The following is a 19838-nucleotide window of genomic DNA, read 5'->3' as shown; positions in this document are numbered from 1 at the left end:
ATATAGGCTTTGACACTAATTCAAAATCTAATAATTTATACACAAATTTCCCCAGATATAAGGTTGGATGACGGTTTATGTCCCCACTTGTAAACCTAAAATTTGCTCTAAACTTAAGTGTTAAGCTATAATTAGGAATGATTACTTAAATTTCATTCTGATAATCAATATTTTAACAAAACTTAAGTGTTAAGCTAGAAATAGGGCTGATTACTTAAATTTCATTCTGATAATCAATATTTTAACTATAAAATGTTATAATACATGAAATTTGAAAATGTGTGTTTAAAAGGCCCCACTTGTCTGTTGAAATGACTGTGAAGGTCCCCACTTGTAAATTTATCGAGTGTGAAAAATGAAATTGAAATAATTGATGGAACCATATAGGCTTTGACACTAATTCAAAATCTAATAATTTATACACAAATGTCCCCAGATATAAGGTTGGAAGACGGTTTAGGTCCCCACTTGTAAACCTGAAAATAGCTCAAAACTTAAGTGTTAAGCTAGAAATAGAACTGATTACTTAAATTTCATTCTGATAATCAATATTTTAACTATAAAATTTTAGTATACATGAAATTTGAAAATGTGTGTTTAAAAGGCCCCACTTGTCTGTTGAAATGACTGTGAAGGTCCCCACTTGTAAATTTATCGAGTGAGAAAAATGAAATTGAAATAACTGATGGAACCATATAGGCTTTGACACTAATTCAAAATCTAATAATTTATACACAAATTTCCCCAGATATAAGGTTGGATGACGGTTTATGTCCCCACTTGTAAACCTAAAATTTGCTCAAAACTTAAGTGTTAAGCTATAATTAGGAATGATTACTTAAATTTCATTCTGATAATCAATATTTTAACAAAACTTAAGTGTTAAGCTAGAAATAGGGCTGATTACTTAAATTTCATTCTGATAATCAATATTTTAACTATAAAATGTTATAATAAATGAAATTTGAAAATGTGTGTTTAAAAGGCCCCACTTGTCTGTTGAAATGACTGTGAAGGTCCCCACTTGTAAATTTATCGAGTGTGAAAAATGAAATTGAAATAATTGATGGAACCATATAGGCTTTGACACTAATTCAAAATCTAATAATTTATACACAAATGTCCCCAGATATAAGGTTGGAAGACGGTTTAGGTCCCCACTTGTAAACCTGAAAATAGCTCAAAACTTAAGTGTTAAGCTAGAAATAGAACTGATTACTTAAATTTCATTCTGATAATCAATATTTTAACTATAAAATTTTAGTATACATGAAATTTGAAAATGTGTGTTTAAAAGGCCCCACTTGTCTGTTGAAATGACTGTGAAGGTCCCCACTTGTCTGTTGAAATGACTGTGAAGGTCCCCACTTGTAAATTTATCGAGTGTGAAAAACGAAATTGAAATAATTGATGGAACCATATAGGCTTTGACACTAATTCAAAATCTAATAATTTATACACAAATGTCCCCAGATATAAGTTGGAAGACGGTTTAGGTCCCCACTTGTAAACCTGAAAATAGCTCAAAACTTAAGTGTTAAGCTAGAAATAGGACTGATTACTTAAATTTCTTTCTGATAATCAATATTTTAAGTATAAAATTTTAGTATACATGAAATTTGAAAATGTGTGTTTAAAAGGCCCCACTTGTCTGTTGAAATGACTGTGAAGGTCCTCACTTGTAAATTTATCGAGTGTGAAAAATGAAATTGAAATAATTGATGGAACCATATAGGCTTCGACACTTATTCAAAATCTAATAATTTATACACAAATGTCCCCAGATATAAGGTTGGAAGACGGTTTAGGTCCCCACTTGTAAAACTGAAAATAGCTCAAAACTTAAGTGTTAAGCTAGAAATAGAACTTATTACTTAAATTTCATTCTGATAATCAATATTTTAACTATAAAATTTTAGTATACATGAAATTTGAAAATGTGTGTTTAAAAGGCCCCACTTGTCTGTTGAAATGACTGTGAAGGTCCCTACTTGTCTGTTGAAATGACTGTGAAGGTCCCCACTTGTAAATTTATCGAGTGTGAAAAATGAAATTGAAATAATTGATGGAACCATATAGGCTTTGACACTAATTCAAAATCTAATAATTTATACACAAATGTACCCCAGATATAAGGTTGGAAGACGGTTTAGGTCCCCACTTGTAAACCTGAAAATAGCTCAAAACTTAAGTGTTAAGCTAGAAATAGGACTGATTACTTAAATTTCATTCTGATAATGAATATTTTAACTATAAAATTATAATATACATGGAATTTGAAAATGTGTGTTTAAAAGACCCCACTTGTAAATTTAACGAGTGTGAAATAATGAAATTCAAATACCTGATGAAACAATATAGGCTTCGACACTTATTCAAAATCTAATAATTTATACACAAATGTCCCCAGATATAAGGTTGGAAGACGGTTTAGGTCCCCACTTGTAAACCTGAAAATAGCTCAAAACTTAAGTGTTAAGCTAGAAATAGGACTGATTACTTAAATTTCATTCTGATAATGAATATTTTAACTATAAAATTATAATATACATGGAATTTGAAAATGTGTGTTTAAAAGACCCCACTTGTAAATTTAACGAGTGTGGAATAATGAAATTCAAATACCTGATGAAACAATATAGGCTTCGACACTTATTCAAAATCTAATAATTTATACACAAATGTCCCCAGATATAAGGTTGGAAGACGGTTTAGGTCCCCACTTGTAAACCTGAAAATAGCTCAAAACTTAAGTGTTAAGCTAGAAATAGATCTGATTACTTAAATTCCATTCTGATAATCAATATTTTAACTATAAAATTTTAGTATACATGAAATTTGAAAATGTGTGTTTAAAAGGCCCCACTTGTCTGTTGAAATGACTGTGAAGGTCCCCACTTGTAAATTTATCGAGTGTGAAAAATGAAATTGAAATAATTGATGGAACCATATAGGCTTTGACACTAATTCAAAATCTAATAATTTATACACAAATGTCCCCAGATATAAGGTTGGAAGACGGTTTAGGTCCCCACTTGTAAACCTGAAAATAGCTCAAAACTTAAGTGTTAAGCTAGAAATAGAACTGATTACTTAAATTTCATTCTGATAATCAATATTTTAACTATAAAATTTTAGTATACATGAAATTTGAAAATGTGTGTTTAAAAGGCCCCACTTGTCTGTTGAAATGACTGTGAAGGTCCCCACTTGTCTGTTGAAATGACTGTGAAGGTCCCCACTTGTAAATTTATCGAGTGTGAAAAATGAAATTGAAATAATTGATGGAACCATATAGGCTTTGACACTAATTCAAAATCTAATAATTTATACACAAATGTCCCCAGATATAAGTTGGAAGACGGTTTAGGTCCCCACTTGTAAACCTGAAAATAGCTCAAAACTTAAGTGTTAAGCTAGAAATAGAACTGATTACTTAAATTTCATTCTGATAATCAATATTTTAACTATAAAATTTTAGTATACATGAAATTTGAAAATGTGTGTTTAAAAGGCCCCACTTGTCTGTTGAAATGACTGTGAAGGTCCCCACTTGTAAATTTATCGAGTGAGAAAAATGAAATTGAAATAACTGATGGAACCATATAGGCTTTGACACTAATTCAAAATCTAATAATTTATACACAAATTTCCCCAGATATAAGGTTGGATGACGGTTTATGTCCCCACTTGTAAACCTAAAATTTGCTCAAAACTTAAGTGTTAAGCTATAATTAGGAATGATTACTTAAATTTCATTCTGATAATCAATATTTTAACAAAACTTAAGTGTTAAGCTAGAAATAGGGCTGATTACTTAAATTTCATTCTGATAATCAATATTTTAACTATAAAATGTTATAATAAATGAAATTTGAAAATGTGTGTTTAAAAGGCCCCACTTGTCTGTTGAAATGACTGTGAAGGTCCCCACTTGTAAATTTATCGAGTGTGAAAAATGAAATTGAAATAATTGATGGAACCATATAGGCTTTGACACTAATTCAAAATCTAATAATTTATACACAAATGTCCCCAGATATAAGGTTGGAAGACGGTTTAGGTCCCCACTTGTAAACCTGAAAATAGCTCAAAACTTAAGTGTTAAGCTAGAAATAGAACTGATTACTTAAATTTCATTCTGATAATCAATATTTTAACTATAAAATTTTAGTATACATGAAATTTGAAAATGTGTGTTTAAAAGGCCCCACTTGTCTGTTGAAATGACTGTGAAGGTCCCCACTTGTCTGTTGAAATGACTGTGAAGGTCCCCACTTGTAAATTTATCGAGTGTGAAAAACGAAATTGAAATAATTGATGGAACCATATAGGCTTTGACACTAATTCAAAATCTAATAATTTATACACAAATGTCCCCAGATATAAGTTGGAAGACGGTTTAGGTCCCCACTTGTAAACCTGAAAATAGCTCAAAACTTAAGTGTTAAGCTAGAAATAGGACTGATTACTTAAATTTCTTTCTGATAATCAATATTTTAACTATAAAATTTTAGTATACATGAAATTTGAAAATGTGTGTTTAAAAGGCCCCACTTGTCTGTTGAAATGACTGTGAAGGTCCTCACTTGTAAATTTATCGAGTGTGAAAAATGAAATTGAAATAATTGATGGAACCATATAGGCTTCGACACTTATTCAAAATCTAATAATTTATACACAAATGTCCCCAGATATAAGGTTGGAAGACGGTTTAGGTCCCCACTTGTAAAACTGAAAATAGCTCAAAACTTAAGTGTTAAGCTAGAAATAGAACTTATTACTTAAATTTCATTCTGATAATCAATATTTTAACTATAAAATTTTAGTATACATGAAATTTGAAAATGTGTGTTTAAAAGGCCCCACTTGTCTGTTGAAATGACTGTGAAGGTCCCTACTTGTCTGTTGAAATGACTGTGAAGGTCCCCACTTGTAAATTTATCGAGTGTGAAAAATGAAATTGAAATAATTGATGGAACCATATAGGCTTTGACACTAATTCAAAATCTAATAATTTATACACAAATGTCCCCAGATATAAGTTGGAAGACGGTTTAGGTCCCCACTTGTAAACCTGAAAATAGCTCAAAACTTAAGTGTTAAGCTAGAAATAGAACTGATTACTTAAATTTCATTCTGATAATCAATATTTTAACTATAAAATTTTAGTATACATGAAATTTGAAAATGTGTGTTTAAAAGGCCCCACTTGTCTGTTGAAATGACTGTGAAGGTCCCCACTTGTAAATTTATCGAGTGAGAAAAATGAAATTGAAATAACTGATGGAACCATATAGGCTTTGACACTAATTCAAAATCTAATAATTTATACACAAATTTCCCCAGATATAAGGTTGGATGACGGTTTATGTCCCCACTTGTAAACCTAAAATTTGCTCAAAACTTAAGTGTTAAGCTATAATTAGGAATGATTACTTAAATTTCATTCTGATAATCAATATTTTAACAAAACTTAAGTGTTAAGCTAGAAATAGGGCTGATTACTTAAATTTCATTCTGATAATCAATATTTTAACTATAAAATGTTATAATAAATGAAATTTGAAAATGTGTGTTTAAAAGGCCCCACTTGTCTGTTGAAATGACTGTGAAGGTCCCCACTTGTAAATTTATCGAGTGTGAAAAATGAAATTGAAATAATTGATGGAACCATATAGGCTTTGACACTAATTCAAAATCTAATAATTTATACACAAATGTCCCCAGATATAAGGTTGGAAGACGGTTTAGGTCCCCACTTGTAAACCTGAAAATAGCTCAAAACTTAAGTGTTAAGCTAGAAATAGAACTGATTACTTAAATTTCATTCTGATAATCAATATTTTAACTATAAAATTTTAGTATACATGAAATTTGAAAATGTGTGTTTAAAAGGCCCCACTTGTCTGTTGAAATGACTGTGAAGGTCCCCACTTGTCTGTTGAAATGACTGTGAAGGTCCCCACTTGTAAATTTATCGAGTGTGAAAAACGAAATTGAAATAATTGATGGAACCATATAGGCTTTGACACTAATTCAAAATCTAATAATTTATACACAAATGTCCCCAGATATAAGTTGGAAGACGGTTTAGGTCCCCACTTGTAAACCTGAAAATAGCTCAAAACTTAAGTGTTAAGCTAGAAATAGGACTGATTACTTAAATTTCTTTCTGATAATCAATATTTTAACTATAAAATTTTAGTATACATGAAATTTGAAAATGTGTGTTTAAAAGGCCCCACTTGTCTGTTGAAATGACTGTGAAGGTCCTCACTTGTAAATTTATCGAGTGTGAAAAATGAAATTGAAATAATTGATGGAACCATATAGGCTTCGACACTTATTCAAAATCTAATAATTTATACACAAATGTCCCCAGATATAAGGTTGGAAGACGGTTTAGGTCCCCACTTGTAAAACTGAAAATAGCTCAAAACTTAAGTGTTAAGCTAGAAATAGAACTTATTACTTAAATTTCATTCTGATAATCAATATTTTAACTATAAAATTTTAGTATACATGAAATTTGAAAATGTGTGTTTAAAAGGCCCCACTTGTCTGTTGAAATGACTGTGAAGGTCCCTACTTGTCTGTTGAAATGACTGTGAAGGTCCCCACTTGTAAATTTATCGAGTGTGAAAAATGAAATTGAAATAATTGATGGAACCATATAGGCTTTGACACTAATTCAAAATCTAATAATTTATACACAAATGTACCCCAGATATAAGGTTGGAAGACGGTTTAGGTCCCCACTTGTAAACCTGAAAATAGCTCAAAACTTAAGTGTTAAGCTAGAAATAGGACTGATTACTTAAATTTCATTCTGATAATGAATATTTTAACTATAAAATTATAATATACATGGAATTTGAAAATGTGTGTTTAAAAGACCCCACTTGTAAATTTAACGAGTGTGAAATAATGAAATTCAAATACCTGATGAAACAATATAGGCTTCGACACTTATTCAAAATCTAATAATTTATACACAAATGTCCCCAGATATAAGGTTGGAAGACGGTTTAGGTCCCCACTTGTAAACCTGAAAATAGCTCAAAACTTAAGTGTTAAGCTAGAAATAGGACTGATTACTTAAATTTCATTCTGATAATGAATATTTTAACTATAAAATTATAATATACATGGAATTTGAAAATGTGTGTTTAAAAGACCCCACTTGTAAATTTAACGAGTGTGGAATAATGAAATTCAAATACCTGATGAAACAATATAGGCTTCGACACTTATTCAAAATCTAATAATTTATACACAAATGTCCCCAGATATAAGGTTGGAAGACGGTTTAGGTCCCCACTTGTAAACCTGAAAATAGCTCAAAACTTAAGTGTTAAGCTAGAAATAGATCTGATTACTTAAATTCCATTCTGATAATCAATATTTTAACTATAAAATTTTAGTATACATGAAATTTGAAAATGTGTGTTTAAAAGGCCCCACTTGTCTGTTGAAATGACTGTGAAGGTCCCCACTTGTAAATTTATCGAGTGTGAAAAATGAAATTGAAATAATTGATGGAACCATATAGGCTTTGACACTAATTCAAAATCTAATAATTTATACACAAATGTCCCCAGATATAAGGTTGGAAGACGGTTTAGGTCCCCACTTGTAAACCTGAAAATAGCTCAAAACTTAAGTGTTAAGCTAGAAATAGAACTGATTACTTAAATTTCATTCTGATAATCAATATTTTAACTATAAAATTTTAGTATACATGAAATTTGAAAATGTGTGTTTAAAAGGCCCCACTTGTCTGTTGAAATGACTGTGAAGGTCCCCACTTGTCTGTTGAAATGACTGTGAAGGTCCCCACTTGTAAATTTATCGAGTGTGAAAAATGAAATTGAAATAATTGATGGAACCATATAGGCTTTGACACTAATTCAAAATCTAATAATTTATACACAAATGTCCCCAGATATAAGTTGGAAGACGGTTTAGGTCCCCACTTGTAAACCTGAAAATAGCTCAAAACTTAAGTGTTAAGCTAGAAATAGGACTGATTACTTAAATTTCATTCTGATAATCAATATTTTAACTATAAAATTTTAGTATACATGAAATTTGAAAATGTGTGTTTAAAAGGCCCCACTTGTCTGTTGAAATGACTGTGAAGGTCCCCACTTGTAAATTTATCGAGTGTGAAAAATGAAATTGAAATAATTGATGGAACCATATAGGCTTCGACACTTATTCAAAATCTAATAATTTATACACAAATGTCCCCAGATATAAGGTTGGAAGACGGTTTAGGTCCCCACTTGTAAACCTGAAAATAGCTCAAAACTTAAGTGTTAAGCTAGAAATAGAACTTATTACTTAAATTTCATTCTGATAATCAATATTTTAACTATAAAATTTTAGTATACATGAAATTTGAAAATGTGTGTTTAAAAGGCCCCACTTGTCTGTTGAAATGACTGTGAAGGTCCCCACTTGTCTGTTGAAATGACTGTGAAGGTCCCCACTTGTAAATTTATCGAGTGTGAAAAATGAAATTGAAATAATTGATGGAACCATATAGGCTTTGACACTAATTCAAAATCTAATAATTTATACACAAATGTCCCCAGATATAAGGTTGGAAGACGGTTTAGGTCCCCACTTGTAAACCTGAAAATAGCTCAAAACTTAAGTGTTAAGCTAGAAATAGGACTGATTACTTAAATTTCATTCTGATAATGAATATTTTAACTATAAAATTATAATATACATGGAATTTGAAAATGTGTGTTTAAAAGACCCCACTTGTAAATTTAACGAGTGTGAAATAATGAAATTCAAATACCTGATGAAACAATATAGGCTTCGACACTTATTCAAAATCTAATAATTTATACACAAATGTCCCCAGATATAAGGTTGGAAGACGGTTTAGGTCCCCACTTGTAAACCAGAAAATAGCTCAAAACTTAAGTGTTAAGCTAGAAATAGGACTGATTACTTAAATTTCATTCTGATAATGAATATTTTAACTATAAAATTATAATATACATGGAATTTGAAAATGTGTGATTAAAAGACCCCACTTGTAAATTTAACGAGTGTGGAATAATGAAATTCAAATACCTGATGAAACAATATAGGCTTCGACACTTATTCAAAATCTAATAATTTATACACAAATGTCCCCAGATATAAGGTTGGAAGACGGTTTAGGTCCCCACTTGTAAACCTGAAAATAGCTCAAAACTTAAGTGTTAAGCTAGAAATAGATCTGATTACTTAAATTCCATTCTGATAATCAATATTTTAACTATAAAATTTTAGTATACATGAAATTTGAAAATGTGTGTTTAAAAGGCCCCACTTGTCTGTTGAAATGACTGTGAAGGTCCCCACTTGTAAATTTATCGAGTGTGAAAAATGAAATTGAAATAATTGATGGAACCATATAGGCTTTGACACTAATTCAAAATCTAATAATTTATACACAAATGTCCCCAGATATAAGGTTGGAAGACGGTTTAGGTCCCCACTTGTAAACCTGAAAATAGCTCAAAACTTAAGTGTTAAGCTAGAAATAGGACTGATTACTTAAATTTCATTCTGATAATGAATATTTTAACTATAAAATTATAATATACATGGAATTTGAAAATGCGTGTTTAAAAGACCCCACTTGTAAATTTAACGAGTGTGAAATAATGAAATTCAAATACCTGATGAAACAATATAGGCTTCGACACTTATTCAAAATCTAATAATTTATACACAAATGTCCCCAGATATAAGGTTGGAAGACGGTTTAGGTCCCCACTTGTAAACCTGAAAATAGCTCAAAACTTAAGTGTAAAGCTAGAAATAGATCTGATTACTGAAATTTCATTCTGATAATCAATATTTTAACTATAAAATTTTAGTATACATGAAATTTGAAAATGTGTGTTTAAAAGGCCCCACTTGTCTGTTGAAATGACTGTGAAGGTCCCCACTTGTCTGTTGAAATGACTGTGAAGGTCCCCACTTGTAAATTTATCGAGTGTGAAAAATGAAATTGAAATAATTGATGGAACCATATAGGCTTCGACACTTGTTCAAAATCTAATAATTTATCCACAAATGTCCCCAGATATAAGGTTGGAAGACGGTTTAGGTCCCCACTTGTAAACCTGAAAATAGCTCAAAACTTAAGTGTTAAGCTAGAAATAGAACTGATTACTTAAATTTCATTCTGATAATCAATATTTTAACTATAAAATTTTAGTATACATGAAATTTGAAAATGTGTGTTTAAAAGGCCCCACTTGTCTGTTGAAATGACTGTGAAGGTCCCCACTTGTCTGTTGAAATGACTGTGAAGGTCCCCACTTGTAAATTTATCGAGTGTGAAAAATGAAATTGAAATAATTGATGGAACCATATAGGCTTTGACACTAATTCAAAATCTAATAATTTATACACAAATGTACCCCAGATATAAGGTTGGAAGACGGTTTAGGTCCCCACTTGTAAACCTGAAAATAGCTCAAAACTTAAGTGTTAAGCTAGAAATAGGACTGATTACTTAAATTCCATTCTGATAATCAATATTTTAACTATAAAATTTTAGTATACATGAAATTTGAAAATGTGTGTTTAAAAGGCCCCACTTGTCTGTTGAAATGACTGTGAAGGTCCCCACTTGTAAATTTATCGAGTGTGAAAAATGAAATTGAAATAGTTTACTAGGGAGAAGGTATAAGATCCCTAATTATTCGCGCGCCATGGTCCCAATCCCCCTTTCAAAATACAAGGGGGCCAGGCTCAAATTTCAGTTGATTTCCCATAGAGCCAACTATCCCACTCAAGTATTTCGGTCCTCAACTCTGTATTTAATTCCTTATCAAACATTTTTAAGAAGTTTATTAAATTTAGGCTTAAATTTTTTATTTAGTTTCTTAACCTGTCTATTGTTAGTTAAGATAATTTGAAAAGCCAGTCACGCGTCTAAGTTTAAGCTAAAATATTCCGACGGCATCTTTTCCCGGACCGAGGCCCAACAATATTTATTCGAACGGTAGCGAAAATAGTCCCTTTGTGGTTTTACATTTCATAACGCAGGCTATATTATATCGCAATGCATGACGGGCTATACGTGGGTGTAGAATTTACGTCTACCATTCTAAACTTTAAAGGAAACTAAATCTTATTTTTCTAAAGTAAAGATGAAATGTAAATTTTACTGGTGAAAAATATAAAGGGTCTATTTTGCCGTAAATAACTTTATATATATTCGAAGGGTCGGTCAGTTAATCTCAACGTAAACGTGCACAGTGGTCATCTTCTCTATGTCATTACTATTTTTGACTGATAAATAGATATCAAGCAACGTGGTCTGGATTAATCTCGAACTTAGAATATAATAAATATGCCACAAGGGCAATTCAAAAATTGAATTCAGTAGCTCTTTACGCTCCATCGCGCGGAAAAATTTAGTAAAAGGCGAAATTTTTATGCGTGATGTGATGAAGCGAGCCTTTCCCCCCGCTATCCGTATAAATACATAGATAGCAGGGATAACAATTTAGTGGGAACGGATGGTATTTGAAGAAAAATTGGAACGCCAAAGCGCACCATATATGATTGCGTTATCTTAATTATTAACGTTTTATAATTAGATAATACTTAACCGATACTTCTAGTATGTCTAAACAACGTTAATCTATCATACTGTCAAGAAATAATTTGATTATGTATATTTATAACATAGTTATTACAATATTTAGCATTTTTGAAAAACATTTTATTTCCGAATCTTATGTATTTTAGATAAAAATTTTATCTCTTATTAAGTATATATATTTCACATACTCATTTAATGAATTATATTAATTAATATCGGTTTAATATTACTTAAATATTGTTAAAAGAAAAAATAGCACATGCTTGTGCCAAGGCAACGTGACGTCATTAAAAATATCATAAGTTGCCGAAAATCCTAAATATCATCTATAAAATATAAACCATATTTTTTTCAACACAGTGTCAAGATACATCGTTTACATAACGGCATGGCTCAAAATAAGCAGTATATGGTATCTCTCAAAGCAGACACCCCGTTAGAGAAAACAAGTTGGGAAACCAAAATAAACCTCTCCGAGCCGAGACGAATTTACCTTCTAAACACAGGTGTACCAGCCAATGAGAAAAACCGGAAATACATAGTTCAAATTGGCGAAATGTTGCCAAGGTCTTTAGCAAAGGCTTAAGCGTTTAACAATTTCCTTTGTATCCTCATTAATTCTAATGAGGACCTAAAATGTATCACTGAAGGGTGTATTTAACTTTCGGCTCACTCTGAACCGTTAACACCTCCTATAAGAGGAGGCGAAACAAGGTAATTTCTAGTTTAAATCTAGGGTATCTTATTTCACAGACCCAATCGTTTCAACATTTGTGCATAGATGAAGAATTATCATCCACATTATCTAATGAATATCAAAAATGCGTTTACACTATATATAAATGTAGTAAAGCAGAATTAAAGAGTAAACACCAAATTTGAAATGTTAATATCAATAGATGTTCTTGGAATATTAAGATGAAACAGAGCTTTATAGCTACACAACTACTTAAAGAATCGTAATGCCGAAAAATATTTAAAATATTTCCATTCAATATTCTGCAAAAAGGAAATGTTACCGTTTTGTAAGAGATCTAATCATCCTACTCGCTTCATATTAACTTTGATATGCGTGTAGTGTTTCGATTCAGATGCAATCTTCATTACTCGTTCTATATTAACTCTCACTTGTGTCATTACATAGAAATAAGTTTATCTTAAATAAATAATTAAATATAAATGATATTAATTATTTTAATCGCCAGCAAATAACTTTAAAAATAGTTAAATCGTTTAAAATAAAGTTGTTCCTATTATCTTTCGAAACTTTGCTAATATTGACGTTTAAAGTGAAGGGTACCACTCTTGCCCGCTTTCTTCAAATTTTGGGGTATATATACGATTCGTTTCCATTATAATAATAGATAAGAACGCATTCTCGTGAACCGATGGTGGAAGCCCTGCCATTGGGAGGCTAGACGTTTCTCGTAACCCTAGCCGATCGCCGCGTATAACTTAAAACCAATCGATAACGATGGAGAAGAAGCCGGAATGAACAAAGACCTGAAGATGGTGGTGCATAGAAGCTGGTGTCAATGTGGGATTGACGAAGAACAGAAGATAGTGGTGCTTACGAGCCAGAAAGTACAGGCTAGTGTCAATGTGGTATTGACGAAGAACAGAAGATGGCGGTGCTTACGAGCCAGCCAGTACAGGCAAGTGTCCATGTGGGATGGACAAAGACTAGCAGATTGTGGTCCTTAGAAGCCAGTTAGTAAAGACGTGTTGGCAGATGAATGGCCAAATTTCCGTGAACCGCGAACGCGTTCCGGAAATCGGGTATTTGTTTGCTCCGATTTGTAAACTGCGAACGCGGTCACGTGAGGTCTGACAGACAGACATGACACACAGACAGACACACAGACAGACAGATACGTCCAGTGCAATACCTCTCCGTGACGTCATCGCCACTCGGAGAGGTAAAAAATCCGCAACTTAACTTGGCAATAAAATGTCGTACAAGACCAAAATCCCAAATACACGCTAACATGTTAAATTGTGGTTAGTTAAAGGTAAGGCACCTGTTTTCTATTGATTTTCCTTTCCTACACATCACAGGAAGTTAGCTTCTCAGGGGCTAACCGACACGATTTTAGCTTTACTGACAAGTGACTTTGTATTTTACCTTAATTTTTAATGGGCTAACGCGTTTCAGTTGACAGTAGAGGGGTTACCTTTACTGACAGGTTAGTAGTGCTGTGCGAGTACTCGATAAGAGATTTTCTGAGACTCGAAAAAGTTTCGAGTATCAAACCAAAGCTCGATAAATACTCGAACCTGCTTTTGGAAAGCCTTGACATCTGAAAATAGGATGTAGTAGCTATAAAAATCTACAAAAAGGAACGCTTATTGGTTAACAGACGCACATTAGTGCTCATTGGGTAGTTTAGATCAAAATGCCAGTGCAATGTAGTAGGGTAGTAGCTCCTAGTTGGTAAAATAGTTTAAGTAAAAGTAACGAAATACTGTTATAGGCGCGTTTACTACTATTATTTTATTTATTTATTTATTTTTTAAGTTTAGGATAGAAATTTTCGTTTGGAACTTTGCGCGAAGTATAACAATGGCTTCAAGTGACTTCGGTGAGGAATGAGATTCCGAAGAAGATATTTTAATGGGGAATTAAGTTAGTTAAATTTAAAGGGAAGAAGACTTATACCGTCCGGGAATTGATGGAAGTAGTTGTCGATGATCAAAATTACACCAAATGTCTATTATCAGAGCAATAAATTAACAGAAAGTGTGAAAACACTTGAAAATCAATTCCCAATTACTCGATAAATACTCGAAACAAATTTTCCAACTACTCGATACTCGATTCGAGTACTCGAGACTCGGCTCGATACTCGATAAGGGAAAATTGAAATACTCGAGACTCGACTCGATACCAAAAATTCAAGGCTCGCACAGCCCTACAGGTTAGAACGTATTTTTCGCTCTGTTTGTATGGGAGAACTTGTTTAACTTGACAGTAAAATCAATACTATCGTAGACTTAACAGTGCTTTGAGGTTAGGTTGACGGTAATACAGGTTTGGGATATGCATTTTCAGCGGATTTAACTTTTGCTTTTAATTCAGCGATAATGTTTTTCTCTCTGTTTATAAAATGGGTTTTTAGAAGAGTATCATAACAGGGCTGCCAGAAAATGTCTCAAACTGAAATTCGGTAGCTTAGACTTATGCATTGTTTTCCTTGAATATAAGTACGATTTTTTAAGTATGATTAAATTTATTTGTCAATCAATATTAATAGGGATATTTGTTAAGAATATAATAATAAAAAATCTTAATTTCGAAAATAATTATTAATTTTAAAACATTTATTGTAGAAAGTCCAAAGCAGCTGGAACACGTGTTCAAAGTTGATTTCAAATTGAGTAAACCCAATCAAGAATTAAACTCTAATCCCCAGACGTTGTTTTAAATCTTAAATTTCCCCTTATATTTTTTCCCAAAAATTAAAAATTTTTTCATTGTCCCTTTGGTAACCCACGCGCAAAACAATAATTGCGATGTTCTAGCAGCACTGTTTCCAAACTTAAAGTTAAGAGTTGCGTGACAGAATTTTAAAAATAGACCCTCAAAATCTTATATTTAAATGAACATATAGTTGCCAGTAAATTGTAAAGTTTTCTTTCAACCCCCGCCCCTTTACATAACTAATATAACGAAGATTAAGATTATTTCGACATAAATACTACAAGCAGTGTATATCTTCAAGTTTGAAACATACAATTTAAAGATTAATTTCGTACAACTACATGCGTATCGTATCAACACGTGCCAACTGCTAAGCTACAACAGAAAGATAATTCATTATAGCTATTAAAAGTATAGTAGAAGATTAAACCTACACAGCTTAAAAATATGATGATGATCATCATCATTATAAAAAAAACCCCAACAACTTCTCCACTGAAATAACAGACACTTTAGACTGGCGTGTTCAAAGAGTTAGAGCGTCTTTGGATTAAGAAAAGCAAAGATATTCAAAGAAATAATCTTTCTATTGGCTTGAGTCAGTGTCTATAGAACATCAAGCTGTATCAAGGCCAAATAATACATGTCACCTCTTTGGTTTCCCTATATAATTACGTTACGGCCTGGCAAGCCGTGCCTACAAGTTCATCATCACAATAGAAGTTCATAACAGCTATGGATTCGCAAAAAAACCTTTTTCGGGCAAAAGTTGCCTCAACGTTGTTAAAATTTAGAACAGCAATGGCTTGTTTTGTTACAAAAATTATGTACTTGACTATGTTGGGAGTTGGGCGCACTCCTGTAAGCCAAGCTTCTGGGCGACAAAGTTTTGAGGGAATAAGGGACTTGTCAGCATGCCTACCCTACAGGAACTGACTACCCCGCGTCCGCGGGTGGTGAAATACCCCAAATTCCCCCTCCTTCACCACTCGATTAAACCTCAAGTACTTCACTCGTTACTCTAAAACACCAACTGATTAACCTTGGACTTCAATTTTCATCAAAACACCTTAAAGGTAGTATACCATGATGGTATATTACATTGTTTAACGGATGTTTGCCAAACAAAACAAGGTCGAGGGAACCAGTAAAAAAATGCTGCCAATTAATGACGTTAAGCAGTAATGCCATCTGAGTTCAATAGTAATAAATATAGAAAAAAAGCTAAAATCAACTGGATTGGAGATGTCACTAACGAAATACAAGGCACCTCAGTAACTTTCTGAACTAAACTGCAGATTCTACAATAGCAAATCACTACTCTTTTAAAAAGCATCTTTAAGTATATTAGGAGTAATTTAACAAACTCCCCTTCCCTTTTTCATACCTTAAAAAATTTAATATTAAAACACATGCTTACAATTTTTCTGGCAATTATATGGTCTCAATTTGACAATTCTAGGATTAAATTTGTGTAAATATTTTTTCATTATTAAATTGTTCACTTGGGAGATGAAACTCCAGTAAGAGATAGAAGGGTGTGACGTTTCAGGGTCAGAACTGTTAGCTCCCTATTCTACGGCATGCAGAAATAAGCGTTGAAATAATCAATATAAAATCACCGACGTGTCTACACAAAATTAACAAAAATTAAGACCGAAGTCACAGATATTAATCAAAACGTCTTGGATTTAACCAAGACCTAAAAAGTATCGATAAGAAGAGAGTTAAGCAAGTGACTGAAGGCCCAGATATTAAAAGTTTTTTTTAAATTAAGACTTACATGCTTAAGATGCTGTTCGGACAGTGGGACAAAGGACGATCTTCCTCGTAGAGCTTAACATGGCGGGTGGGTAAAAAAGGAGAAGGCGTCGGACAGCCCCTTTAAGAAACTAATGTTCCATCACCCTATTCCATTGAATAAACTTAATTTACTGGTAGTAAATTTATTCCCTCTCCATAATTTGAAAAATTTACTTATCTCGGGTTTTCGAGCACAATTCCATTCCCCGTTTACATTTTATAACTACATTTATCATTTTTAGGAGATTTCGTGATGAAAAATACCATAAAACTACACGTAACAATGAAAAAACGATTTAGTCGTAGTCTGATTTAGCCTCTGCTATGCCCGATACGAGCAAGGAGGATGCATAGTTGTATACATCGTCCTGGCTTGAAGTACGCCTTGTGCCACTCTCATGCCTTCTTTCGCTGGCCTCGTCACCAAGGCAATAGCGCACTCATTTTTATTTTATAAATATTTTCTACCATTTCAATTTCTATAAAAGTATTCTACCAAATGTATACAGAGTGCTACCAGAAGTCTCTGCGGCTACTAGAAATACTACATTAATATAGGAAGATTCGCAGCGACAAGTATATAAATCCAGGGCTATCCGTGATAAATTCCATATTCCTTTAAAAACCGTAAATACATTCATTAACCCTGTTCCTGAAGATATACAGACTAAGTAGCAGAGTCGAGTCACAGCCTCCTAGATCACGCGACTCGGTGAACGCAGGCTATATTGCAAAATAGCCAAGTCAGAATTTTCAGGCTACGACCGCGCTGAGTCCAGCTAAGAATTTATTTACTATAAGAATGCCTAAGTAGCGAGATTTTACGCTTCTACTCTTACGCCGGTGTTAGTGGACAAATAGGCCCCACCCCTTTCATGTCCGTCATTGCTCTGCGCTTTCCTATTGGATCCCGAGGGGATAGGTCATACAGACGCGATTGACGTATTCCGAATAGAGAACAAAAACCTCGAGCAAAAAAAAACAGAAAATGGAGGCTGCCAGCGGTGCTGAAACGGTACGCGAATGGTTTTTAATTGCCATTAACAAGTAAGTTAAAGGTTTTGAACCTAACTTAATGGATTTTGAATACGTGTCTCTACGTGAAAATCGTTCGTTCTATAATTGTTTCTAAATCGAATCAAGTGTACTATACTTAAGATTTCGTGAGTTCCAAAAACCAAACCAAGGCTTAACGAGAAGGCAAAAGAGATAGATGGTGAAAAACATAGAGTAAGAGAAAATATTAAGCCCCGCCTCCGTTTCCAGCCTCCCCCACCCATGAGGCGGATTGTCGACCATCACGCGCGCACCGGACGCCTTTTTAGGCATTCTTATAGTAAATAAATTCTTGGTCCAGCTGACACTCTCACACCCTTAGCGCCCTTAAGTTGACAATTACAAATTTACAACAAAGAAAATCAAAAAAACATTTCGAATAGTATGCACCCCCCTACTGCCCTAGTAGCCAAATGCAATCGGCCCAACAGTTACGAATATGCTATTGGCCAATAGTGTTGGCAAATCATCAATTGAACAGTCGAAATGTCCTACTTGGCCAATAGCTGTTTTTGGAGTTGGGCAGATATTACAAGTTTCAAGGAAACCAGCATTTGGCCAATGGCTGTTTTTGGAGCTGGGCAGGAGAAACGTTATTCAGAGAAACCAGCATTTGGCCAAAAGCGGTTTTTTCAGTTGGGCAGGAGATACATTTTTCATGGAAACCAGAATTTGGCCAATATCTGGTATTTTTGATGGAATGGAAAGGATAGCGTCTCTTAAACCATGTGATGGCCTTCATATTTTTTTACATCATAAGTTGAGTATTTGCCAATAGTAAAACCACCACATCTGCAACACAAACCCCTCCTCTCTTTCCCGGCAATAAATCCCCCCCCGATCAATCCCCCTCCCCCAAAGTTTTTATGGTCAACTAACTGCGATAGGTATAATAAAGTAACAAGTTAGGATTCAGTTTTTTATTAAAGAATTTCATTTCATTCTAGTCAGCTTGACAATTGTCCTTTTTCTTTTTCCTTTCTTCTCTCCCACCTTCTCTTTCACCAGCGTATCTGAGCCATTTCTTGATAACAGCTTCGATGTCATAAATACGCGATCCCTTAATGTTACATTGAACTGCATCTGTTAATATTAAAAAAATGAAATTTGACTTTGATCATGAGTTAATCATACACGAGCTAGTGCTTTGATCAATATTTTGGGCTCAATTAATTCATCTAAACTAATAATGGGATAAAAAAATTAAATTCTATGGAAAATAGATTTTAATATAATTCTATGGCAATATTACTTACCAGTAATGATTTCTTTCATTTTCAATCCTTGAAAAGCTTGTTTTCAATTCATACCAATCCAATTAAACTGCAATATTAATCCATGAGAAAACACTCTTTTTAAAATGCTTCTGCAAGTATCTCCAACTCTTTTTCCTCCAACAGCAGCTAATTTGTTCACCTTTAAAGACAATTAATATGACAAGTTTGTTAACTATAAATAACTTATTTTGGGAAACTTACAATCCTCCTCCTGATTTCTTCATTTTCTACAAGATTTTCCAAATATTGTAAATCCTCCAAAGTAGCCAAAGGTAGATTTGGTAAACCTTCAATTTCGCAGTCCTTTGAAGTGTTACGAGCCAGTTCCTGCTGTGTATTAAGTATTCTGTTTAGCTTCATATTTATGTCTGAGAGCATCAAAAACACAGATTTTTCGAATTTAGATCTGTTACTTTCTGAAAATTCAACAGTTAATCATTCTAAATCAATAATTTATACTTTCATCTTGGTTATTTGATAATTCAAATCAATACCATTAACAATGCTGCAATTATTTGTAGAGGCTTGATTATAACCATCACTTCGAGGTCCTACAATATTTTATCAAATGAATTAAAGCAGTTTTATTAACAGTTAGCGAAAAATGGATTGTACCATGTGGCCTGCTATTTTTCCAGGCAGAAAC

At 32.9% G+C, this 19838-nt stretch overlaps 2 protein-coding genes and 1 pseudogene across 2 annotated transcripts in view; all 3 read right to left on the bottom strand.

Annotated features, from left to right (window-relative positions):
• LOC149680222 (uncharacterized) overlaps positions 1 to 19838 on the bottom strand; it is a 394290-nt gene that overhangs the window by 372764 nt on the left and 1688 nt on the right. The gene's annotated exons all lie outside the window — the stretch shown is intronic.
• LOC149680224 (U5 spliceosomal RNA) lies at positions 11381 to 11492 on the bottom strand (annotated as a pseudogene).
• LOC149680223 (uncharacterized) lies at positions 18821 to 19602 on the bottom strand. The gene is made up of 3 exons (XM_089834649.1): positions 19394 to 19602; positions 19172 to 19331; positions 18821 to 18998 (listed from the first exon to the last, which is right to left on the bottom strand). Exons 1-2 carry the CDS (start codon positions 19568 to 19570, stop codon positions 19215 to 19217), a joined length of 294 nt encoding a protein of 97 aa, XP_089690775.1. The 5' UTR covers positions 19571 to 19602; the 3' UTR covers positions 18821 to 18998; positions 19172 to 19214.

The sequence above is a fragment of the Phalangium opilio genome, unplaced genomic scaffold (assembly GCF_054372755.1).
Source record: "Phalangium opilio isolate 3A_F unplaced genomic scaffold, DU_Popi_V2 ptg000039l_2, whole genome shotgun sequence".
NCBI lineage: Eukaryota > Metazoa > Arthropoda > Arachnida > Opiliones > Phalangiidae > Phalangium > Phalangium opilio.
This window is presented reverse-complemented; position numbering and strand designations above follow the sequence as displayed.

Excerpts from the sequence above, each read along its gene's own strand:
- LOC149680223 (XM_089834649.1), bottom strand. The coding sequence starts at position 19,570 with ATGCTCTCAGACATAAATATGAAGCTAAACAGAATACTTAATACACAG. Across the intron at positions 19,332-19,393 it reads AAGAAATCAGGAGGAGGATT|GTGAACAAATTAGCTGCTGT; the intron begins GTAAGTTTCCCA and ends TTGTCTTTAAAG.